Source organism: Lissotriton vulgaris, chromosome 5 (assembly GCF_964263255.1).
Source record: "Lissotriton vulgaris chromosome 5, aLisVul1.2, whole genome shotgun sequence".
Classification (NCBI taxonomy): domain Eukaryota; kingdom Metazoa; phylum Chordata; class Amphibia; order Caudata; family Salamandridae; genus Lissotriton; species Lissotriton vulgaris.
Window position 1 is genome coordinate 1,723,754,987 of NC_141693.1, and position 22,144 is coordinate 1,723,777,130.

General features: G+C 43.7%; 1 protein-coding gene across 1 annotated transcript in view; it reads right to left on the reverse strand.

Moving 5' to 3' along the window:
• Positions 1-447: 447 nt before the first annotated feature.
• The window catches only part of G6PC3 (glucose-6-phosphatase catalytic subunit 3), a 62,236-nt gene continuing 40,539 nt past the window's right edge, over positions 448-22,144 (reverse strand). Inside the window, exons 5-7 of the mRNA XM_086923948.1 lie at positions 14,864-14,982; positions 14,619-14,760; positions 448-811 (exon numbers count right to left, since the gene is read on the reverse strand). Of these exons, the coding sequence (XP_086780074.1) occupies positions 448-811; positions 14,619-14,760; positions 14,864-14,982 (625 nt within the window). The remainder of the gene's footprint in view (positions 812-14,618; positions 14,761-14,863; positions 14,983-22,144) is intronic.

Sequence of the window (22,144 nt, forward strand, 5' to 3'; positions counted from 1 at the left end):
CGCTAACGCGTTATATGGTAGCCTTGGGCCTATTGGTTTAGCGATAATCATCGCTGATAGGCCCAACGTGAATTTTTTCACGTTAGCGTGCGTCGGCTTAGCGTGGTCACGCTAGTTTTACTGCACGATTTTATTGCATTTCTGGGGAAATATCGCCGCCTTGCGGGGTATTGGTAATACCTCGCTACGGCGGCGATATTTCCAGGCGATGCTTGCTGATAAATTTGTTGCGATAAATATCGTTAGCGATATTTTTCGCCTGTTATTGCTAATATTCCCCATTGTTCTTTAGCTAAACCATCAGAAGACATTCAAAGGATTCTGAAAAGTTATGCAATGGGCTGTGCTACGAATTCTTTTGCAGGCACATTTCCTTTAAAGACAAGAGGGTGCAGATTGGTCTCCAATACTGGATGCCTCTATGTCCGTAGACACTACATGAACAGGTTATTCTGTTTTGGAAGGGATTTCTCTTCGGTTGATAGATTTCACTAAACCAGGGACGACTGTCATTAGGATGAGAGGGCAGATGGCATTTCTTAGGAAGTTTAGACTATAGAACAGCAGGCTAAAATCTGTGGGCAGAGGGATGGCGTCCAAGGCATGAAGTATGCCTAAAGCCAGCACCACACCACAAAGACTCTCTCTGCCTTTAAAGGTCTGCTGGTTTATGTTGCTGTAGAGCGGTGAATGCACAGTGAGCCCCAGCCCTAAGGCATTCCCAGCGCTGCGGGTAACAGAGGCGAAGGGCCGGGTATCCAATCGGACCCACTTGGGATCTGAACACCACTTACTTGCAAGCTGTATGGACCTGGAAATGTAAACAGAAGACATACATTAACTAAATATGGTGTCAATCATATGGAAACGTCTTTTTAAGGGCTTCAATATTTAGTAATAGTTTGATGTAGAACACTATAAGAATCTAACCTAAAAGTAGCACCAAATAAGTATCTAACCTGGAATTATGGCAAAAGTAAGCATAATACTTTATTGAAAACATTAATTATTTATTTTGACACTTGTGCTTGTGGTTTTTCTTACTACTACACAGCTGCCAAGGTTTCAGATTGCTTATGTGTGACCTTTTCATAATTTCTGTGTAATTATGTGTAGGACTCCCGGTTTTTTATATATATTTTTTTAACAATTAAGTCTGTATTTATCTTTTCCCCATCTTCTTGGTATTTATCCATATATTTATTTGTTTTTTTGTGATTATATGGAGTCATAAAATGATAAATTTCCACATTTATTTAACTGATAAACATGCACTCATACTTTGCTGCATGTGGCGTTTTAGCAAATTAAGCAGCCAAGTATAGCAAAACACAACACCTTCAGGTAAATATGAGCATTATAATACAAATATATGCTACCATACACCTGCTTTTGGGGAAATCTCAACCTATTTTTTTAGTCTGCTCAGCTGTTATGCTAGAAATCATGAAAAACAGCACAAAGAGTCACCCACAAGAAAGCACACTGTTCTGCTTTTAAAAATAAATACAGAATGGAAACCCTTTGTTTTCGGTCTGCAATTATCTGTGAAAATCAGTAAAAACGGAAAACTGGGAGCTTTAATTAAGAGTGACATTCAAGGACTATGAGTGACACTTTCTCACGAGCAAAATCAAGCAATGAAGACAAGGGACACATAATTTTTCAGAAATTACACCCATTTGAGCAACAAGAAACTCTAAGAAGATCTTAAAACTGCTGCAAAGCACCTGAAGTGGTAGGGCACCCTGGGACCAGATTGTTCCATACAGGATGTGAGAGGCCCCAGCGTGGATCATCTCAGCTGCTTGCTCATAAATGATCATAATTCAGAGCTGCCAAGTTTTCAGTTTGCCCATGTGTTACATTTTCATGTTTTCAAAGTGCTTTTGTGTGAGATTTCCTGCATTATGTATAATGCTATGAGTAACACTTTACCAAAGCACAGTGGAAGAATAGAACGACAAGTAAAGACAGAGAAAAGCAGGCACAGATCGAAGTGGGAAAAGATACATGTAGAGAGCCCATAAAGGCCAAAAAGGATATTGGAGAAGAGCAGGGTGTGCATGAAGAAAAGGGGCAGAAAGCATAGGGTGGAGATAGGACAGGGCAAGAGAGGAAAGGTAGTACATATGATGGAAGCATACAACTGAGGCAGATGAGACCGGCAGAGACTGCCAGTGGCTGAAATGATTGAGGAGTGCATGTAGCAGACATATCCTATCCAGTCTTGGGCTGGAGACATCACGTGTCATTACTGTACTTCTTCCCTGTCTCTCAACTGTCACTACTGACTAAAGCACTGCCACCAACAGAGATGTGACTGTTGACTTGCTGACAGACTCTCTGGGTCGGGCTAGGTGATGTTGATAATTGCAGGCTAAGGCAGCTGCAGATGTCTGCTGGTGACTGGCCTTGAAGTAGGGTTGCCACCACTGTTCCCTCAAACCTGCGCGACTGGGCGCGCTCGCAGCTATCTCATCTCGAGCGCAGGGGGGTGTTTGAAGCGCACAGAGGTGAGTTCAGCAGAAAGTGCCTCCTGCACTTGCTATCTTTGTTATGTTAAAAGGGCGCAGCTGTGGTGGGGCAGATCGTATGCCTTTGTGAAGGTGTTCATGCTAATCGCGCTGCAATTAGTATGATTACTTTAACAAAGGCATACAATCTTCCCTGCAAGCGCGCCTTAAGGAATGAAGGCAGCAATATTAAAGGACCACGACGTGTACTTTCAGGGGATTCTGAAAACACACGTGTGCTTGTTGACTTGCTGCAATTCTTTTGGTAATAGGGCGCAGCACACTATCTGACCCGCTCTATTACCAAAAGAAATGCAAGTCTAGGAGCACACGTGTGCTTTCAGAATCACTACCTGCTACAGCCCCAAGAAACACCGGACTGCAGGGGTGTTTTTTTTCCCTTTCCTTTGTCTTCTAGCTCTTCTCACGGTGCAGTGTAAGGCAGCTCCCAGAAGTGGCTGGCAGCTCCTGGAAAGAGGGGGAGGGGGCGGCAGGCGCATGAGGAGCCTGACCCTGTAGTAGAATAAAAGTCTGCCCGCTCGGTTGGGCTCTGACAGATCAGGAAGAGGTTTATTTAAACTGTTTTAGTGCAGGGGTAGGCATGGCTAGAAAGCTCCAAGGGGTGATGGGGTAGACATTCTTGTGTGCACTGTGCTCTACTCTGCACTGTTCTACAGTGCAGCCCTCCTCAGTTTCCTCACCCCGCCCCAGACTTTCTCCCGTGTCAGCATCGTGCTTTCATTCTAGTGATTTAAATGGCCATCTCAGTGCAGTATGGGAGTTGTACTTCTTTACTTTGGCTTAACAATGTTTTTGAAGGCACGGAAGTGGTATTCTGTTGGAAGCAGCACATTTACTCCCTTCATGTAAGGAAGAGCACATGGCGTGCTTGGTGTTGGCAGCTAGTATTGTATTGTAATTGCATTCATATAGCGTTTACTACCCCTGAGGAGGCATCGAAGCATGTAAGTTGATGCCTCCTGTCACGTATATAAACGGGCCATGCCGTGTGTGTGGGTTCGGTGAACGGTGGGGGCAGGAGGATGTAATTCCCAAGTGTCAGATATAAATGAAATAGGCCGCACGAGACGCTTCAGGTGGATTGGAGGCTGGCAGAGACTGTACACATATGACGCCAGGGTGAGACCGGGCATACGTGGAGCGTGAGAAAGGGCTCGGACACACAGATTGGACATACGAGACGTGGCCTTACAGGGGAGAGGGGCGAGTCAAGCACACGGGGCACAGTAAAGGAACTGAACAAAAAAATAGGTGTAAAGGGATTATACATGTGCACACAGACACTGCTCGAACACACAGAGGCTGTGCATCAGGATACTACGAACAGCGCAGGAGTTGGGGCAGGTTTCAGAACTGTGCTGAACAAAAGTTCAAACACCCCGGCCTGCAGGGGTGTGCAAACAAGATGCTAGCACAGTAAAAACAAGCATCTCGGTGTTCGCAGCAAAGCGCTATGAAAGTGCGGCACCTTTATTTTAGTGTCAGCGCTGGTACGTCCCTAGAAAATACCTGTGTGTGCTAATTACCCTGGATCTATGGCCAAAAATACAGAGGTGGGGGAAAAAACATGGAAAATAAAATCTGTCGACCCCGCTTACCTTTTCCCAAATTAATTCCACTTAAACACAATTTTATTGTTTCTCTCTGTGGTCGCAGCAAAGTGGGAGAGGGCCACCTGCTGATTAAACTATCACCCTATTTTCAAAGCCCTTAATCCCCTTCAGAGAATTGTGTTGAACAGGCAAGAAAAAAACACATTACTGGTCGATCAATACGGAAAATGTTGTCCCTTTTTACTGGCAAGCGTGCTGCCTCTGCATCCACTGGCACAGGGTATCACCTTCTTCCATCTCCGCCGGGCAGATATCAAACCTCGCCCACAAACTCATGCTGCATTCCCATTGTATGTCATACACACTGATACAGATCTCCCCAGAACATTTGGTCCACGTGGGGAGGTGGGACGTTCATTGTGTGTTTTTAAAAAAAACAACTCAGGTTTCTCGGGAAGGCGGTGCAATAGCTATTGGAATCGAGTGCCCGCTGTAGAGAACGATATGCCAACTGCAGGAATTCTGGTCAGGCTGACTCAGCCTTTCATCTTTCCATGGATGAGAACATGTGCAGAACTAAGTGGATTATTCTCAACATGTTTTATCTGTATTTACAAATTTCATGAGGTAGAATCATGAAAATATTAGTTTGTGTATTCTGCTTATCTATATATTAATGACTGTGTCAAAGATTCCATCTGAGCCCTCAACTTAAGAGAACATGGAATAACAGATCTTGTGTAGATCCTAAAGTCATTAATGTTATTTAATGCTTTGAAAATATATAACCCCAAGTCCCAGCATTTTATAAATCTTAGAGAAGATTTGAGCATGATTTTTAGGACATGTAATCACTGTGGACTTCAGCAGCTGCAGCTATTCTATAGTGAATCTCTTGCCAATCCCCAAATCAGGATCTTAGTTACTTAAGGACAGCATCATATGTCTATTTTGAGCCTCACAGAGCAAACACAAGCCCCATACACCCATAAAACCTTTTATATGTACCCAGGGCTGTATTCCCTACACTGTCCAGGGTCTGTGCAAGGTGCACTCAGTTACAGAAGTCGCATGTCAGAATACTGACTACAGAAATCTTGTGCTATGAGAATATTGTCGCAAAACTATTGACGACCAAATTACAAATGATATAAATGTATATTGGTAGGTTTCGATTGACTATTTTTAACTCTACATCTATGGACCTTCAAGTTATGTACATGTCTGATACTTGTATATAATTACCTTGTTGATATATTGGTTGTTGACGCTATTCTATTTTTAAAGCAGAATATTTAAAAGTCAATCAATCGCTCAATCAGGGTTCTTGTAGAGTGTGACTAATCATCCATAAGGATCTCAAGGTGCTGGTGAGGGGGGTTGGGTGGGGCTGGTGGGTTCTGCAGTTCAGTCAAAGAGCCAGGTCTTGAGATCCTTCCTGAATTGAGGCTGGGACGGTGATTGCTTGAGATGCAGAGGTAGGGAGGGCCAGGTCTTCACAGCAAGGTATATTATATATGTATATTATCTAACCAATTTGTAACATTGTATGCCTATCCGGGTGCATTCACTTCAGTGTGTACAAGTGTACAAATGAATGTACCAGGATAGGCATACGATGTTACGAGCCCTGATGTCCGCACTGGCCAAAACGCGTCTGCTGATTTAATTTGACTACTGGCTGGATTGTTTTGAATTTGTACTTTTAACGCCTGGTGGATTGAATAAAAATTGGAACTGTTATATCTACCAACAAGACTCCCTTAAGATCTTCTTTGATTGGAGGAAGAGCATACAGCACGGACATTGATCATTATTGAAATTACACGCTCCTTGTTTATAGGTTGGATATACGGTCTACCAGTATGGATGACGTGTGACTCCTACACCTTGCATTCCTCTGTCTGATGTAACATTTACTGTACACTGATTTACACATATGATTGATTGTCTCTGTGTAATGTGTATGATGTAAAGTGCTCTGACACCCTACACTGGTATGAGTGGCGCTATAAACCCAATTAAATGCATCTCAGAAAGTATGGTAGTGGAGACTTGAGGGGCACTGTTGAAGGGTAATAGTAACGGAATCACTGCCAGAGGTGGTCATTAGGGGGCACCAACAAACATTGTTACACAGGCCGCCACCAGCACTAAGGCCGTCCCTGTGTTCGGCCTATTGTGTGCCTCTGAGAAAGTATACATGTTAATTGCAGCTCATGACTGGCGCTGCGATTAACATGAATACTCTCATAATCTGCACTTGATAATTGTCGCTGCATCCCGGCGCCCTGTCAGGTTCCTGGCGCACATAACCTTGGCTGTAGCGCACAGAGACCTTACACTGCCGCACACAGAGGAAAAAAACTAGAGGGAACATTGGTTGCCACCCGACCAGTTTTCTACCCACAGGATAGGCATTTTACTGTACCAGCCCATAGAAAATTAGAGAGGAAAATGAAAACCACAAAAAGCAGGTATTTTTCCCCTCATTAGTTCATACTCGCAAACAGCAGGTATAATGAAGAAAGCACTTTAAACATGCTTTATTTATTTATTAGTCTTATAAAGCGCACTATCACCTTGCAGGCATCCTGGCGCTGGAAGCTCAAAAGAAGGAGAGGACAAAAGTCAGACGGAGCAGGACAGTCGGATTACATCACTTGGGGAAAAAGCCAAGTTTTGACCTTTTTCCTAAAGGGGAGAAGCGCCTCAGTTTGCCTAATCTCGCACGGGAGCAGATTCCATAATTTGGCAGCAGCCACCTCAGAAGATCTACCCCCTGATCTAACCTTCTTAAACCGAGGCACTCTCACCAGGCTAGCCGCTGAAGAGCGCAGCCGCCTGGCTGGGGTATACCAGGCAAATTTAGCTTGCAGGGGTAGAGGACCTATTCCATGAAGTGCTTTAAAAACTAGTCATAGGGCCATAAATTGTACCCTCTGTCTCACCGGGAGCCAATTCGCCAAGGCTACCGGTGCATGTGCTCTCCTAGGAAGCCATAGGACCAGCCTAGCAGCCGCTGATTGAATTCTTTGAAATCTGTCCAACAAAAAGCCAGGGGACTCCTATAGTAGGGCATTACAGTAATCTATCCTGCTAAGGATAGTACACCTGACCACTTGGGCGCGCACCTGAAGTGGAAGTAATGGCATGATCTTCCGTAAAGACCGCAGGATAGCAAAACAGGAGGTCGTTTTTTTAACATGAGTCTCCATGCTCAACTTCTGATCAAGCATAACCCCTAAGTTGCGGCCAGTGGAATCAGTCCGCACTGTGGTCGTTGTCTCAGGGGGCCAAAAATTCTCTGGTAATGGACGGGAGATCTTACTCCCAGTGCTGAAAAGCAACTCCGTCTTCCCAGCATTAAATTGAAGAGAGTTGTTCTTCAGCCAGCGTGACGTATCCAGCAGGCAATTGTGGAATACCTCAACAGGAATAGATTCCTCTCCCTCAAAGGAGAGGATCATCCGCGTAGTTTATTATCTTGATTTTATAGGCTTTGATAAGCAAGATCAGAGGTCTTAAGTACAGGTTGAAGAGGATGGGGCTAATTGCTGATCCCTGTGGCACCCCATGTGGAACATGAGAAAACCCAGATTGAAAAGGAGGCAAGGACACCGCCTGCTGTCTGTCCTGCAAGAATGACAAAAACCACAACAGAGCACTACCTCGCACCCCCGCATCACTTAAACAGCCCAGTAAAATCTCATGGTTAACCATATCAAAGGCGGCAGACATGTCAAGCAGAATCTGAACCGCTGCCTGTCCCCTGTCTGCACGCCTTTGAAGCTCATCTTCGGCGGTGACCAATGCCGTTTCGGTCCCATGAGCTGGCCAGAAGCCAAATTGATCCCCCTCTAATAAGTGGTGCTGTTCCAGGTGTTTTGAGAGAGTAGAACTGACCATACGCTCAACAATTTTGACTGGGAAAGGCAGCAAGGAGATTGGTCTATAATTTTTGGAACATTCAGAATCTAAGGAAGGCTTCTTCAACAGGTGAGATATCACAGCCTGCTTCCACTGGGATGGAACAATAGCAGTGGCAAGAGATAGATTACAGATGAGGCGAAGAGTCGGAAATAATTCCTCCTCTTACTCCTTCCAAATTTTGCGTGGCACGGGGTCCAAATAGAGCTGCATGTAATGTTTCCCTGACTGACACTTAAACAAAAACAGAAAAGACATGTTAAAAGTGAATACAGATTGCTTTATGTGGACATGAAGTGCCACCCCTTGAGGTAATCAATATCAGGGACAGTTACGCTTACATTTCACACTTAACTTAATATTGCAATACCTTGCATGTTGACCACAACTTACCATTCCACACATAACCTGGACTCTAGTCTGGCACTTAAATCCACAATACACTTTCACAAAAGGAGTCTTCCTGTCCCACAGCTCTAATAAAAGACACCAAATTCTAGAAAAGAGTTATATGGCAAACTCAAGCAAGAGTCAATCAGAGGCAGGTGAGGAATGAGAGTGTATAGATGGGAACGAGGCTAGTGATCCTTAGATTCTACAGTGTTATGCCTTAAAGAGAGCTGACCCAACAGGCACCTGTGGCTCCATTCAGAAACCTTACATAGAAAAACACAGAACATACAGTGTTACAGTGGTGACCATGTCTGCACTCATGATTCTCCGACTCCGGAGACATTCAAAATCATGCCCGAAGCTGTCAAAAGAAAGAAGGTCACGGTCAGTGAAACTGAGGGTGGCGCTAATTGCTGGAATAACAGGGAAGGTGCCATCCCCAGATAAATCACGTAGTCTACTGACTCGCATGGAAGGAACTACTACAGGCCAGGTGACAGACAGGAAGGCAGGCAGCGGTGGCCAGGTCTCAGATGCTAATCAATAGTCAGCTGAGCCTAGCCTGCCGTGGCACAAGCCCAAGGACGTGAGCAGTTCTGAGTTGCAGGCTGCTAAAACGATATTGACTTTCTTGAATCAATGAGTGTAAGTCAATATTTATTAACACAAAGACCAGAGTACGCCTGGGCAGAGTTCCCCGATGTGAAACTCCGTGAAATGACAAAAAACCTCTGCCCAGCTACGCGGAGTTCCGCGAGCTGCGGAGTGCATTAACTTTGACCGTTTGTACTGATTTTTACCACCAGGTGTTTGTTCCATACTGTAAAATCAGCACAATTCGCATCATGTGCAGCGCAAGGGGGGGCTGCTTCTTTCTGCCGCTCGAGAAGAAGTTCTACTAGAGCGGCACCTCCCTCAACACGAAAGGACGGTTTCTCAAAGCAAGCATTAGCGACCATCCGCAACCGCCCGCATTGAGAAATCTCACTGGGATGCAGACTAGCCTTGGATTTTCTTTGCTCGCCAACTTTTTGTTGGGGAGAACAAGCTAGGAAAAGACTCTGCTCCACTACGTGGAATTTTTCGGAACTCCGCATGCTGCGCAGAGTGCAAATTACTCCCCAAACTTCACCAATGGAGCAGAGTTCACTGCCCAGGCCTAGACCTTAGCGACCAGTACGAATCTTGAAGCACTGGCTGCTCAGCACTCGAACACAGTGCTGTTGTAAATGCAGCTCGAACGGTCACTCCCTGCTTCTCCCTCACAGCGCGCAGGTAGCCTAGGCACTAAGAATGCGTGATTAATGCATTTTAGTGCAGTGATGCGGACCACCACATTAAAATGTGTTAGTCTAAACCTTGATGCATGGTATTTAGCAGGGCTGCAGCAATCACAGGACCAAGACCCCCACCTGATCGTAGCCACCGACACTCCCACATTACCCCTGACCTGAAAGCCCTGAATTGGCTGCCATTTGAAGCCAGAATACACCTGAAAATCGCCTGCATGACACACAAGGCGGTTCACCTTAAATCACCCGGTTACCTCGCCCAGAAATTGACAATATCTGGCGGAACCAGAAACACTAGAGGCACAAATAATCTTCTGCTGAAACCGCGAAGATTCCGGAAGGAAAAAACATATAAGCGCTCCTTCTCTGGAATGGCACCTAGGATCTGGAACTCTCTCCCTCCAGAAACAAGGCTTATCCCATCCACTACACTCTTTAAAAAAGAAGTAAAAGCTATCCTCATGGCTAAATACACTTGAACTAGTATCTAGAACTCTGTTAACACTGTACTACATGCTTCTACCTGCTTGACCCCTTTGCCTACTTGTATGAGTAGTCTCCCTCACATACCCCGTATGTAACCTAGTTGTACTGTTTGATTTATTTGTATAATTACGCCCCCACCATGTACCCCTCTATGTAACCTATTTGTACTGTTTTGATTTATTGATTTATTGGTATGAGTACGCCACCATCTATGTAAAGCGCTCTGATATCTGCAAAGATCTTGTCCGCGCTATATAAAACTTTTAAAATAAATAAATAAAATCCATACCCTCCTCGACCAACGAGGCAGTCTTTGACCCCGTATTCCTCCTCAAGCTGATAGAAAGACACCACTTCGAAGGGATAGATCACCTCCTTCCTCCAAAGAACACAGAGTGTCCACCTACCACCTACAAACCCAAGAACAACCTCACTCTGCGCATGCTACGTAGGATCTTCAAGTGGCTACCCCTGCACACAAGACGCACCAACCCCTTCCAGAACCGGAGGCGCGTTATTACCGGACAGGCCAGCTGTTTATCAGTGACTGGACAATCCTGATGCAACAGGAACTATCAGTGTATGCAGACAGGAGCACTATGGATTCACAGGAATACCCCAGCATGATATACAGGACAGGCGGGATCACAAGATTGCCGGGTCCGACCTTGTGATAGTTAAGATTTGGGGTGGAAAGATTAGGTGATGCTTGAGATACCATTATTGGATTCTGCTCTACTGGTCCGCTTACAACAGGTTGAAGGCCATAAAAAGAAAAAAAAAAAAAATAGGACTTACTAGGTATTTTGGAGATGGATAATGTTTGGCAACATGTTACAGTTTCATGAATTATAGGCGCAATATGAACTGACATGGAGTCAGTTTCTCCGCTACTTGCGGATAAAGCATATCCTACGGGGATACACAGCCCTCCTCAGTGATATCGAAGAAGAGCCACCTTTGGAGTTTCAAATACTGAGGGGCCCGCTGCATAAACATATGGTCTTGCAGATATATTCTACTGTGCTCATGAGTAATGCACTCACCACTCTGCAGAGCAAATGGGAACAAGATGGGGGTGGGGTAGGGTTTACAGCATGATGCAGGGGGGGGGGGAAGAGAGCCTGCTGATAGCCTTGGGAGGTGGCCATCCGAGCTGGATTGAGGCTAGTTCAGCTGAAGATCATTCAGAGAGCTTACTACATGAGAACCAGGTTATATAGGAAGACGGAGGAGGATGAATGACAACAAATTCCTCAGGGGTGTAGCCAGAGAGGATCTCTGGTTCACACCATGTGGGAGTGCCCGGGCATTAAGAGATAGTGGGCAGCGGTACAGAGTAAGAGGTTCCACTTTGTCCCCTAACACTCACCACCCAATTGCTAATACTGGGCATTTGGGGGTGAGTGGGAGGGGGGGGGGGGGGGGAATAGACACTGGATAGGTACACTCTTACGCTTTGTGGCACTGATGGCGGTATGCCCTATGTGGATTGGGAGGGGGATTCTGATACTGCCTGAACGGGTCTTCAACTTGCACTGGTGCCTGAGTGCAGAGAAGGTGGCATATTGAGCTAGGGATTGTCCCTGCAAATTCGATAAGCTCTGGGGCCAATGAAAATGGGTGGCAGCGGCTATTGATTGAAGAGGCCATCTTTTTTAAACAAGGGGTTCTGTGATTGAGGTGGGGATGGACCTGCCGAGTGCAGTCCAAGAGCTTTTTGTTACCAGGAGTTGAGTGAGGGCAATGCGGTTATGTAAATGGAACTGTTGAAATAAATGCAGAGGGAATAAGGATGCAATTTGGGGAATGGCTTTGTAATTGAGTGCCTTATTAGCATGATGTTATCATTGTAATTTGTTCAAAATGTAATAAACTATTTTTTTTTTACTTGACACTTTCCTTTAAGCCGAATGACTGCAGCTTTAGAACCAAAGCTCTAGGAAAAAGAGTATGTTAATATCCAATGTGGTTTTTAAAAAGGGCTTTGCATGGTAGATCAATGTTTGAATTTTAATTTATGGAGGAGTTCAGTATAGAGGATGGTATTATTACTTTGATTAGACAGCTTTATAGCGACTCCTATGCCTGTGTCCAATTTGGCAGAGATGGTGAATGCATGGATAGTTTTAAGATGAAAAGAGGGGTTAGGCAGGGGTGCGTTTTAACCCCCTTGTTATTTTAGCTGTACACTACTCGTGTGGAGACAATTTTAAAGATGTGGGTGAGAGACATGCCGTTCATTGGTTTGCGCCCTCTTCCCATTGCTTTTTACATTGATGATGCAGTCTTGATCGCTAGAACAGGGAAGAGGGCTGAAAGGACTTACTGACAATTATATTTCATGTATGTCTGATTTGGCTTTGAAAGTCAATGAGACTACGACATACACCATGGGCTTGGGTGCCCGAAAGAGGAGAAAACCTGCTTTTTTTAATGAATAGGTCTAAACTAGCAGGATCTCCTTCATTCTCCTATCTGGAGGTCTTATCCGATAACTATACATGGAAGGTCATGCTGTGAAATAGGGAAGCGGGGTTTGATGGAGAAGTTGATTAATGGCGTACTTCGTTTTGTGAAAAAATTGGACGGTAAACCAGTGAGGGACTTGTTAACAAGTTATACTAATGAATGTGTGGCAGTGCCAACATATGGTGCAGGGAGCAATCTGAGGCATGATTGACACACAAAACGGTGTGCCCCATACATCACGGATAAGATTAAGCCGGCCCCAATTTTAATATGGCATTCCATCTGGTCACAAGATGAAACAGTTTTAAATAAACTGATACTAATGGATTGTTTGATCTTAGACTATGCCAAGAGATTTCTTGGTTGGGCTAGGTAAAATCCTGTTCTGAAGTGATCGGCCTCCCGGACCTCTTTAACTTACCAGAAACTTGCCACATGATCAACAAGGGCAAACTTAAACATCTTTGCCTGTTAACTCAGAGAAATAGACGGGAGCAGGACAGAGTTAAGCGATCTATTGCGGCTTACAAAATGGTTACTATCCCGGAGGTCCGCAATTTTATTTATCCCCAATTCAGAGCATACAGCACTTGTTTGTGTTAACCAGATTTCAGGTTAATTTGTTACCATTAATGGTGGGCTATCCTGACAACTGCTATTCATTGAAGGGTCTATTCCTGTGATGTTGTCTCCCCTCAATCGAACTTACACATTGTATCGTCTTTTTATGATATACCTAAAATAAATGTTGTTCTTCCTCTTTTTAAAATGTTCACATTTAGGCAATGTAGACCGGCCCTACTGTTTCTGCAACAATTGTATAACGCCTTGGTTTGCTGTGCAGTGGCTTGCTTTATCTAGCAGATTTTAAAAATACGGAAAGAAGCTAGATTAGGTTAACACTGTGTGTCCAATAGATTTCCAACCAAAAGTTTTATTGATTAGTGCTTTTTAATTCTGTAAGAGTATTGTTCTAATATAATGTTTTTGATTTTAGTGATGTTTTAATAGTTATATCTGTTTCATTAAGTGCTTTAATGTTACTCAAGCGTGATCAATTAAGTTTTGATTGATTATGAAAATAAAAATTTTAATTTTCAGAAATGTTTTATTTTTTTCCTCAATTTTTACTAGCTGCCGAGTCAATACGTGGTAACAAAGCAATTGGGGAGGGGAGGTAAGACATTAAGTGAGGTTTTACATAAAGGTAAGAAAGAGATCAAGACCCTTAATATCCAATACTGGGATGAGACGCAAACCATGGGCAGTCCAATTCCCATATTCAGGGTTGTGCAGAATTTCTGTGCATCCAAGAACTTTCTCTGTGCAGGAATCTGCAGGTTATTCTGGCCTCATTAACTCAGAATGGGATGCTAATTTTGTCCTGGAATAAAAGCACAAGATGCTGTCCAGGATTTGGTGCAGGATGAAAGTAATGGCCAGTACAGCCAGCCAACTAGTAATGAGGGTCCAACTGTCCAATTATATCAGGAAGAAATTCAGATGAGAGTTCTAGCAGTTCATGGCACAAGCAAAGCTGCATCAAAATATGGTGCTCTGGGTAAAGAAATGTGGCTTTATCTTACGGAAGAACCTGAAAATGTAATGCAGGAAACTGAGAGGGCATCTGCGTCATCTAATACTAAAACGCACTGAAACAATTCAAAACTTTGCGGATTTAGAGAATCCTGTAGGACCTGAAAATTAATGCAGTTTTGCATACACATTTTCCATTGGAGGGCTGCTGGGTCCGCTCTAGACAACAGAGAAAGGTATAGGAAGACTGCAGCAGCGGGCATGTAGCTGGAACTGCCTCACTTTTATCTAATTGGACAATTAATAATCCGCTAGGGCGTAGGGAGAAAGATCCCAAATTGAATTGAGCTAGGAGTAGTGTGAAATGTGATTGGGGAGAGAGAGGTTAAAGATACTAAGTTTTGAGTAGGAATTCTCACCAGGAGGGGTCTATTCCTAAGCCAATCATACTCCAGTACAAAAGGGCGGCTCCAAGAAGCAGGGCAATAGAGGTGATCACATAAAATCGAAACTCCTTTTCATCTGGGACGTGTTTGCTCAACAGATGGCCTAGAACAGCACCTAGAATACAAAGGAAAAAACAAATCAGATAACCTCTTTAGGTACAAAGCAACATTTTAAGAGTTGCTATACCAGACATGGGGAGATGCTTTGATATACTCACCAGTCACAATCCCAGCCAGGACCTGATGTGGAAAATGAGCCAAGATAAAGATACGAGAGACTCCCACAGCTAACATTAGGCTGCAGTACACCGCATACGGAAGAAATCTCGCCAGGCGGCTGCAGAGAGAGAAAAGGGTGAGCATCTTCGATACAATGGAAGATATGCACAGCAGTGTGGTGCTATTTGCGGTCAATGATGATCAAGTCCCGGGAGATAGGTGAATACATCATTTCTCAAAATATTAATAATCAGGAAACTATATCATTTCAGGAAGGGTACTGCCCATAGTGCTTTGGGCACTGCACATATATTTATCACTGTTAACATCCATCAACTTGTGGTATTAGAAATGTTTGTCTTGTTTTCACCACTAAAACTACGTCATCTTACTAAATCTATCAATAAAACGGCAACATTATCAGTGCAATAATTTTTAACCACTTACAAAAAAATAAATAAACAGTTTAATGACATTTCTAAACATCAAAATGCAAGCAGGCTAATCTTGTACTATTCCTTGCTACTGCGTTCTGTAACAAAGCCATATTTTATTGGTGCCTTTAGTAATAAAAAGTGACTCATTCTGTCTCATTTCAATTTCTGTAGCATTTTAGTTTGTGGGTATCCTTTTATCAGTGTTGATATTTTAACACATTGATGAGATTAATTCCCTTTTACTGGAGTTTTAGGAGTGAGTTTCTAAATCAGGGTTTTCCAAAGTCTGTCCTGGCGGGCAGGATCCATGCCAGATTTTTAGCATATTCCTTTTAGATAAATGTAGCTATCTTACAAATCTGGCATGGATCCGGCCCTCCAGGACCGACTTTGGAAATCCCTGTCCTATACAAGAGGCACACACATTACACCGATTTCTTCACTCGATTAACCTGGTCCACATATCCCACCCCATGCAGCTAAAGTACATTATACACACAAGGAAAGGGCGGACGTATCCAAAAAGTCATGTTACTTCCCAACTTCAAGCCTCTGGCCAGCAACGCCCCTGCAATGGCCATAGCCACACAAAACGCTTCTCACAATACTCATGCTCCGAGCGGACAAAATGTCAGATTTGCACTCAGATTTTCATCCTAACCTGAATAAGTCCAAATTCATATGCTGCTCACTTATCACTGTAACTACATGAGACTTGGGGTGGCTTTGCATTTCTGGGTACCTAAACTGTCTTGAGTATTTAGGAATGACCGTAAGGTAGAATGTGAACATAAAATCTACATGGAGTACGAGGAGGGGGAATGCCAATGTGCGAGATGCAGCAACATGGAGCTGGGTGAAAAGCCCATGGCCTAGAAAGAGGAACGTGGAGCTGGGGGAAAACCACACTGGGAAGAAGTCACGGGGAAGCAAAAGTGAGCAAAACTGAGTGCAGCACAGAGGAAGAGCAGTACACAAAGCATATAGCTGGAAAACACATGCACTTGGATAGGCTGTTCAACTAAAAAGGAAAAAAGTAGTGCCTGAAAAGTAAGCAGTGGGAGGACACAATTAATGAGAGCATGCTCCTGGGGAGGGACACAACAACAGGAAGAAAAGCCTGCAGAAGCTAACGAATAAGAAGCAAGCAAATGAGAGTGAAAACGAAGCTAAGCAATGGATAGGCTATAAGCCACTGTAAGCAGACGATATGTCTCTTAGCAAACAGACAGCTTGAAATCTCTGGTAGGTGAGACCTAAAAAGGAGAAACTTTTCTAATGAAACTTTAAGAGCTGCAGATAAGAATGTATGTGAGCTCCAATGTTCAGGTTTATATACAATACTAATGTTTTGAATGTCGGTAGGTGTGACATACAAGTATGAATGTACATTGATCGGTTACATTTATAAGCAGAAGTATTTTAGTTGCTGCTTAAATTTTCAACCAAACAAATAAATACAGGATATAAAAGCAAAAAATAACGATGGATGAATGTAGATGCAAATGTAAAAAATAAAATCTAAAAAAAAAATAATCATAAAAACAGGAGCCATAATCATTATACACGATCAATCAGTTTCAAAGATGCGCCTGGAATTACACGGGCAGAGACACTGAGCCCTGACGTAATAGTGGGTCTAATTTAATGGCAGGCGGCATACCACAGAGCTCCTTTCACTTTGCACCTCACATTAGGAGATATATCCCCATAACCTAGACTCCTTCGGAAGACGGGGGTGCGCACCGGAAGAAGGGGGTGTGCACGGGCACACACTTTTTAGCTTTGGAATTCCAACAAAATGCTTTGACTAATGTTCTAAACAGTGAGGTTACAGCCAACAAGGTTCGTTTATCGAGGGCTGCGACTACAACAGTAGGAGCTGCAGTAACTGAAAGCACTTTTGTAACCCAAATGCTGATGTGTTCACGCTGCTGAAGCTATAAACATAAATCAGGGGTTTAGCAAAACGCCCTCCAAATACTCTCCCTCAGATATGTCTGCCGAGAAGTCACAGGGCCTGATAAAGCCATTGAAGTCACAGGGCCTGATAAAGCCATTTATGGGTAAGTTAAACTTGCAAATACAAGTAGTCTTTTTATATCAGTGTGTCGCAAAACATGGTTTTGCACTAGTAAACAGATTTACAGAGTAATGCTTCTTCGTGTAATTCTTCCAGGTGCGGAGAGTGGATTTTATTAGGTGGGAATGCCATTGAACTTTTGGGGTAAATGACGTATTCCCACCTATAAAATGGTCAAAAATTAATTTCTGTCAGTTGCAGACCGAGAAGGGAACACTCCTAAAATGAATGAATATGTACTGGAAGGGGTTTTTTTCTACAGGGAAATTTTTCAAGTTAAGAACATTCTTTCAAAAAGTTACTGGGTGCCATTGTATTCAAGCAAAATATTCCTGTATGTGGAAATGAGCACTTTGGACAGTTAGACAAGCAGAAATGCTTCTACAATATCATAAGTGTGAAATCTAAATGTTTTTCTAGAGTATCCTAGGGAATCTGTGTGTTTTACAGCTTCCAAGGCGAGCTTTGGGCAAGCTTTGTGAGCTAAAAATCTGAAATTCACTCTTCAGGAAGGAGGGAATCTAGAGAAGTAAATTGCTCATTTTGTTTTGTGAATCTGTCCCACGGTGCACAAAAATGCCCCAACTCTTGGACAATTGAGCCAAGTGTCTCCATGAAGCTTTAGCTGAGTATTACAACATTTGGGACTCACTGTCAGCCAACATGAGAAGCACCCAAGAGTACATACACTTCTGAAGACAGTTGAAAACATAGCTATTTCCTTCATAAGTACACCACCCACATCCCGGCAACAAAGCCTTAAGAGCAATCCTAGGCTTACAACCCAGGAATCGGAAACACCTAAACCAACAAACGGCTTTCAATAGACAGGTAAGTTAAGAATGGTGGACCTAGGGTTCTCCAGGTCATTATATAATTATGTACTTGCCTATATAACAGTTCTGTCCCATTGCGGGATATTTAAACTGCGCCTTAGAGAGGAGTTTATCGACCTTTTGCTGCAAATGGTGACGCGTGACGGACAATGATATTTAGCGCAAGGGGATTACAAGCGCCACAATGATTGGCTGAGAAATCAGAAATCTGGAACTAGTCTAAGGAACACGGTGTTGCCAATATATATTGAGGCAAATGATCTAAGGACCGACTGCTAATACATTCATAAGGTGGCCATCCCTGCATACCCTTGCATCTTTGAACCTTCATATCCATGACTATCTATTGAACACTAAAAACCAAGAGTTGACATCTTGTTCGGTACCTTTGCCCTTAAGAAGTCCTTTGGACGAAACACGTTGGCTACGCTTTGCATGAAGAAATAAGAATAAAAGAATTTTTAAGCCCTACTGTGCGGATTTAAAAAAAATTATTGGTTTATTATTACTTGCTGTGGAGTGCTGAACCATTGTGTTTTGTTATGTCCCATAATAATACCAAGACCGTAATATGCAGCGGGCAGCAGCAAACTAACTTAGATCGCTTAAATTCACATAGGAATTATCTCCTATGAGAGTTGTCCCTCACTGGCACTGTAACGCCAAAACAAATGCAAAAATCACCAAATTAACAAGCATGGAACAACTTCAGGGATCTGCCACACATTGCTGGACAATTCATGGGACTTTAATGTAGTCCCAAATATCTATACAATCTGATCACTTCTTAACATCTCATAAAGACACTCCGAAATTAAAATATATTAAAAATGCCCATACCAACAGATCGCTCCATTTCTTTCTGCTTCCAACCATGCCAGCTTAGGACCACAACTATACACAAAATCATAAATCGCACCGCCCAATATTAGTAATCAACTAAGCAGACTACAACATAAGAAATACAATAAAGAAACCTGCAAAGCTGTTCAAAGCTACCAGCATACTGAAAACCAAAAAACTGTGCATCTGTCTATCATACTGCTACACGCTGCGTCCCATAGCATATCTGTACATCGGTGGTCATCACCAGTACTTAACTTGAAAAAAACATAAGTGCCAGGCCTCTTCTCGGAAGGCCACTGCAGCATACACCATGCTTTGACCCAGCCAGCACTGCCTATGATCGTACCAACCTAACACCTACCCATCGCACTCCTACAAGTCAAAAGTCAGACTATTTTAGACCACACAAAGCTATGATAATGGTGCGAGGGGCTGGTATGATTCATTTTCAATGCAATTCGACTCAATAGACACAGTTGTTGTGCTCATCTTCAAATTAGACAGACAGTGCCACCATATAGAGGACTGTCATTAGAGCCGGTGCTGACAATTAAGTGCTGGAGCACCAGAAACCCCGGCTCAAATTAAGCACTGGTCATCACGCAAAACAAGGAAACACTTCCAACATGTGATCCAAACAAAGACCCCCATCCTTCTAAACACACACCCTACACAGTGTAGCGTGTTCCTCATGTAGGCAAGCGCTTCTATGCCCCACTTAGGGGTAGTAAGCGCTATATAAATGCTGCAACACATTACAACACGAAAGAAGCTGGAACAGTGGACTGGAGGAACATCCACTGACTTAAAAAAAAAAGTTATTTTACAGTGAGTATGAGTGCCTCGACCGTTCCCGAGAGGCGTTCCAAGGCTCAGCAATGTGGACACCTGATTTTGGCACTGCAGCCAGCACTGGGCTTGGGCCATGCTGGAAGAAGCCAACATGCTGCAAAATAATTTCCAAAAATAGAAAGTTAGGGGACAAGCACTTCTTGTTTTTCATTAGACTCTGACCCAGAGCAAGAGACTGAAAAGCCAAAGAGATGGAAAGAAGGAGAAGACGAAAGACAGGAAAACAGTATGTGTAGGGTGCTGAAACCAAGAAGCAATGTGAAGGATCAGCAACCTTGTTATTCAGCAACCCTGAGAGTGGGCTACTGAGAATATCTTTCAGCCCTTTCACTTATTATTGATTTAATTTACAAATTAAGCACCACACTGACTCCAGTGCCGCCGTACCTGCAAGCCCCTGAGGCAATTAATGAATTCACTCTGTCTATGAAACATTGCAAGTGCTCGGGGACTATGAGGGGACTCCACAGTTTATTGTAACTGGGCCCATGCAAGTGTTCCTGAATTTTTCTGTGACACTGCCTGCAGAACATTTGAAAACGCGTTAGCAGGGATAGACCAGGCATTTGGACTAACTAGTGCTCTCGAACACGGAGACCCCCTCATAATGTAGACACAGACCTTTAATGTCTGGCTATACGATTATTGGAGAACACCAGTGTGATCCTGGGGCATTTTAAACTTCAGTGTAGACAATTTCAAAGCTCCAGAGCAGCTCCAGGGTCCTCGATTCTTTACAACTTGGACCCTAGATGACAGGTTCTTACCTCATGTATTTTTCCAGGATTGCACAACTACTGAGATAGAACGAGCTACACTGAGTTACCACAAGTCAGAGGCCTCAGAAATACACAATAGGCTCGCTGCCGATATGAATACCCGCTGCTCTCAGACTCGGCAGGGCTAACTCAGAATTTCGTCTAAGCGAGGTTGATAAAAGGTGGCACACTGCGTTGGTAGTTGGTATGTTTTTCGCTTGTGTAGAGTGCAATATATAAACGCTTATTATGTTTATTATTCATTTTAGTTATTCTTTGTAATATTTTCAGGAGTAACAATTGCAGGAAGGCGCAGGAGAGTGATGATGCTAATATTACCATCCTCAGTTGGGCGAGTGTTAGTAGTAATATGTGCACGCTTGTCTAACACGTGCAGGTTTTCTGATTTTGGCCAGTTTATCGAGAGGAAATACAGATATTTGCCATTCATGTTTGTTGGTGCCCGTTTCCCGAGTGATAATCCCCTCTGATGACAGTGTAGAGTGGAAGGGCGGCAAGACATTGGTTTGGGGGCGGGGGTATTACTGAATGCGTACACCGCAAAAGAACTGGTCTCATATCATACATAGTCTTTCAGCAACAATTTTTGCAAGAAAGTCTGTTTGTAGACGGCGTGCCCAAAACAGCTGCACATCAGAAGAGGAATGAGGCGCCTCGTCTAGTACACAACAGTTAGCGCAGCTAGAGGGCAGTGTTGTCCGCCCACTTGAACGTGGCACTTGCAGGACAGACAAAGATTATGGGAATTGCATTTTCAGTTTTTGTATAAAAGAAAACATCGTTTAATGAGACACCCATATACATGTGTGCTTTCAAAAGGACACTTATTTACCGCTTCAAAAACCCAGGTCAAATGAATAGTTTTAAAATGGAGCGCAAAGGCGCTTTAAACAGATATAATGGACTAGTAATCAGGGGCGGCAACTCTACAAGGGCGGAGGAGCGTCGCCCCACTGCTTTCGCTAATGTGAGAAGCAGAAACATAATCTGGTAATAGCTTTGTTATTACCATTTTATGTTTGGTTGCGGGCAGGCAGGGCTGATCTGCGGGCAGGCAGGGGAGGGAGTGGTGAGCCCACTCCTGAGGGCTCAATGACTGTTTGGTCGGCCCTCTGGGGCCGCCCAAACCAGCCACCCGCATTCTACACTTTCTCCATGAAGGCTGCAATGTAGTCTGCATGGAGAACATGGCCTACCTGCAAGACCCTGGGTGGGCGGTGTCCCCACCAGTCACAATGTTGCAGCGTTGTGATTGGCAATGTGGAGGGAGCCTGGCTGCCCGCTTCCTGTTTCGGTGGTGGGTGAGGGGGGAGAGAAGCAACACGAGAGACAGAACATGGAAAGAGAGAAAAAGCTGGTGTGGTCCAGAAGCACACTAGCGACAGAGCGTCATGAGGAAGGGTGGGAGGAGGGAAGCACACGAGGGAGACAGCTCCAAAACTCATGC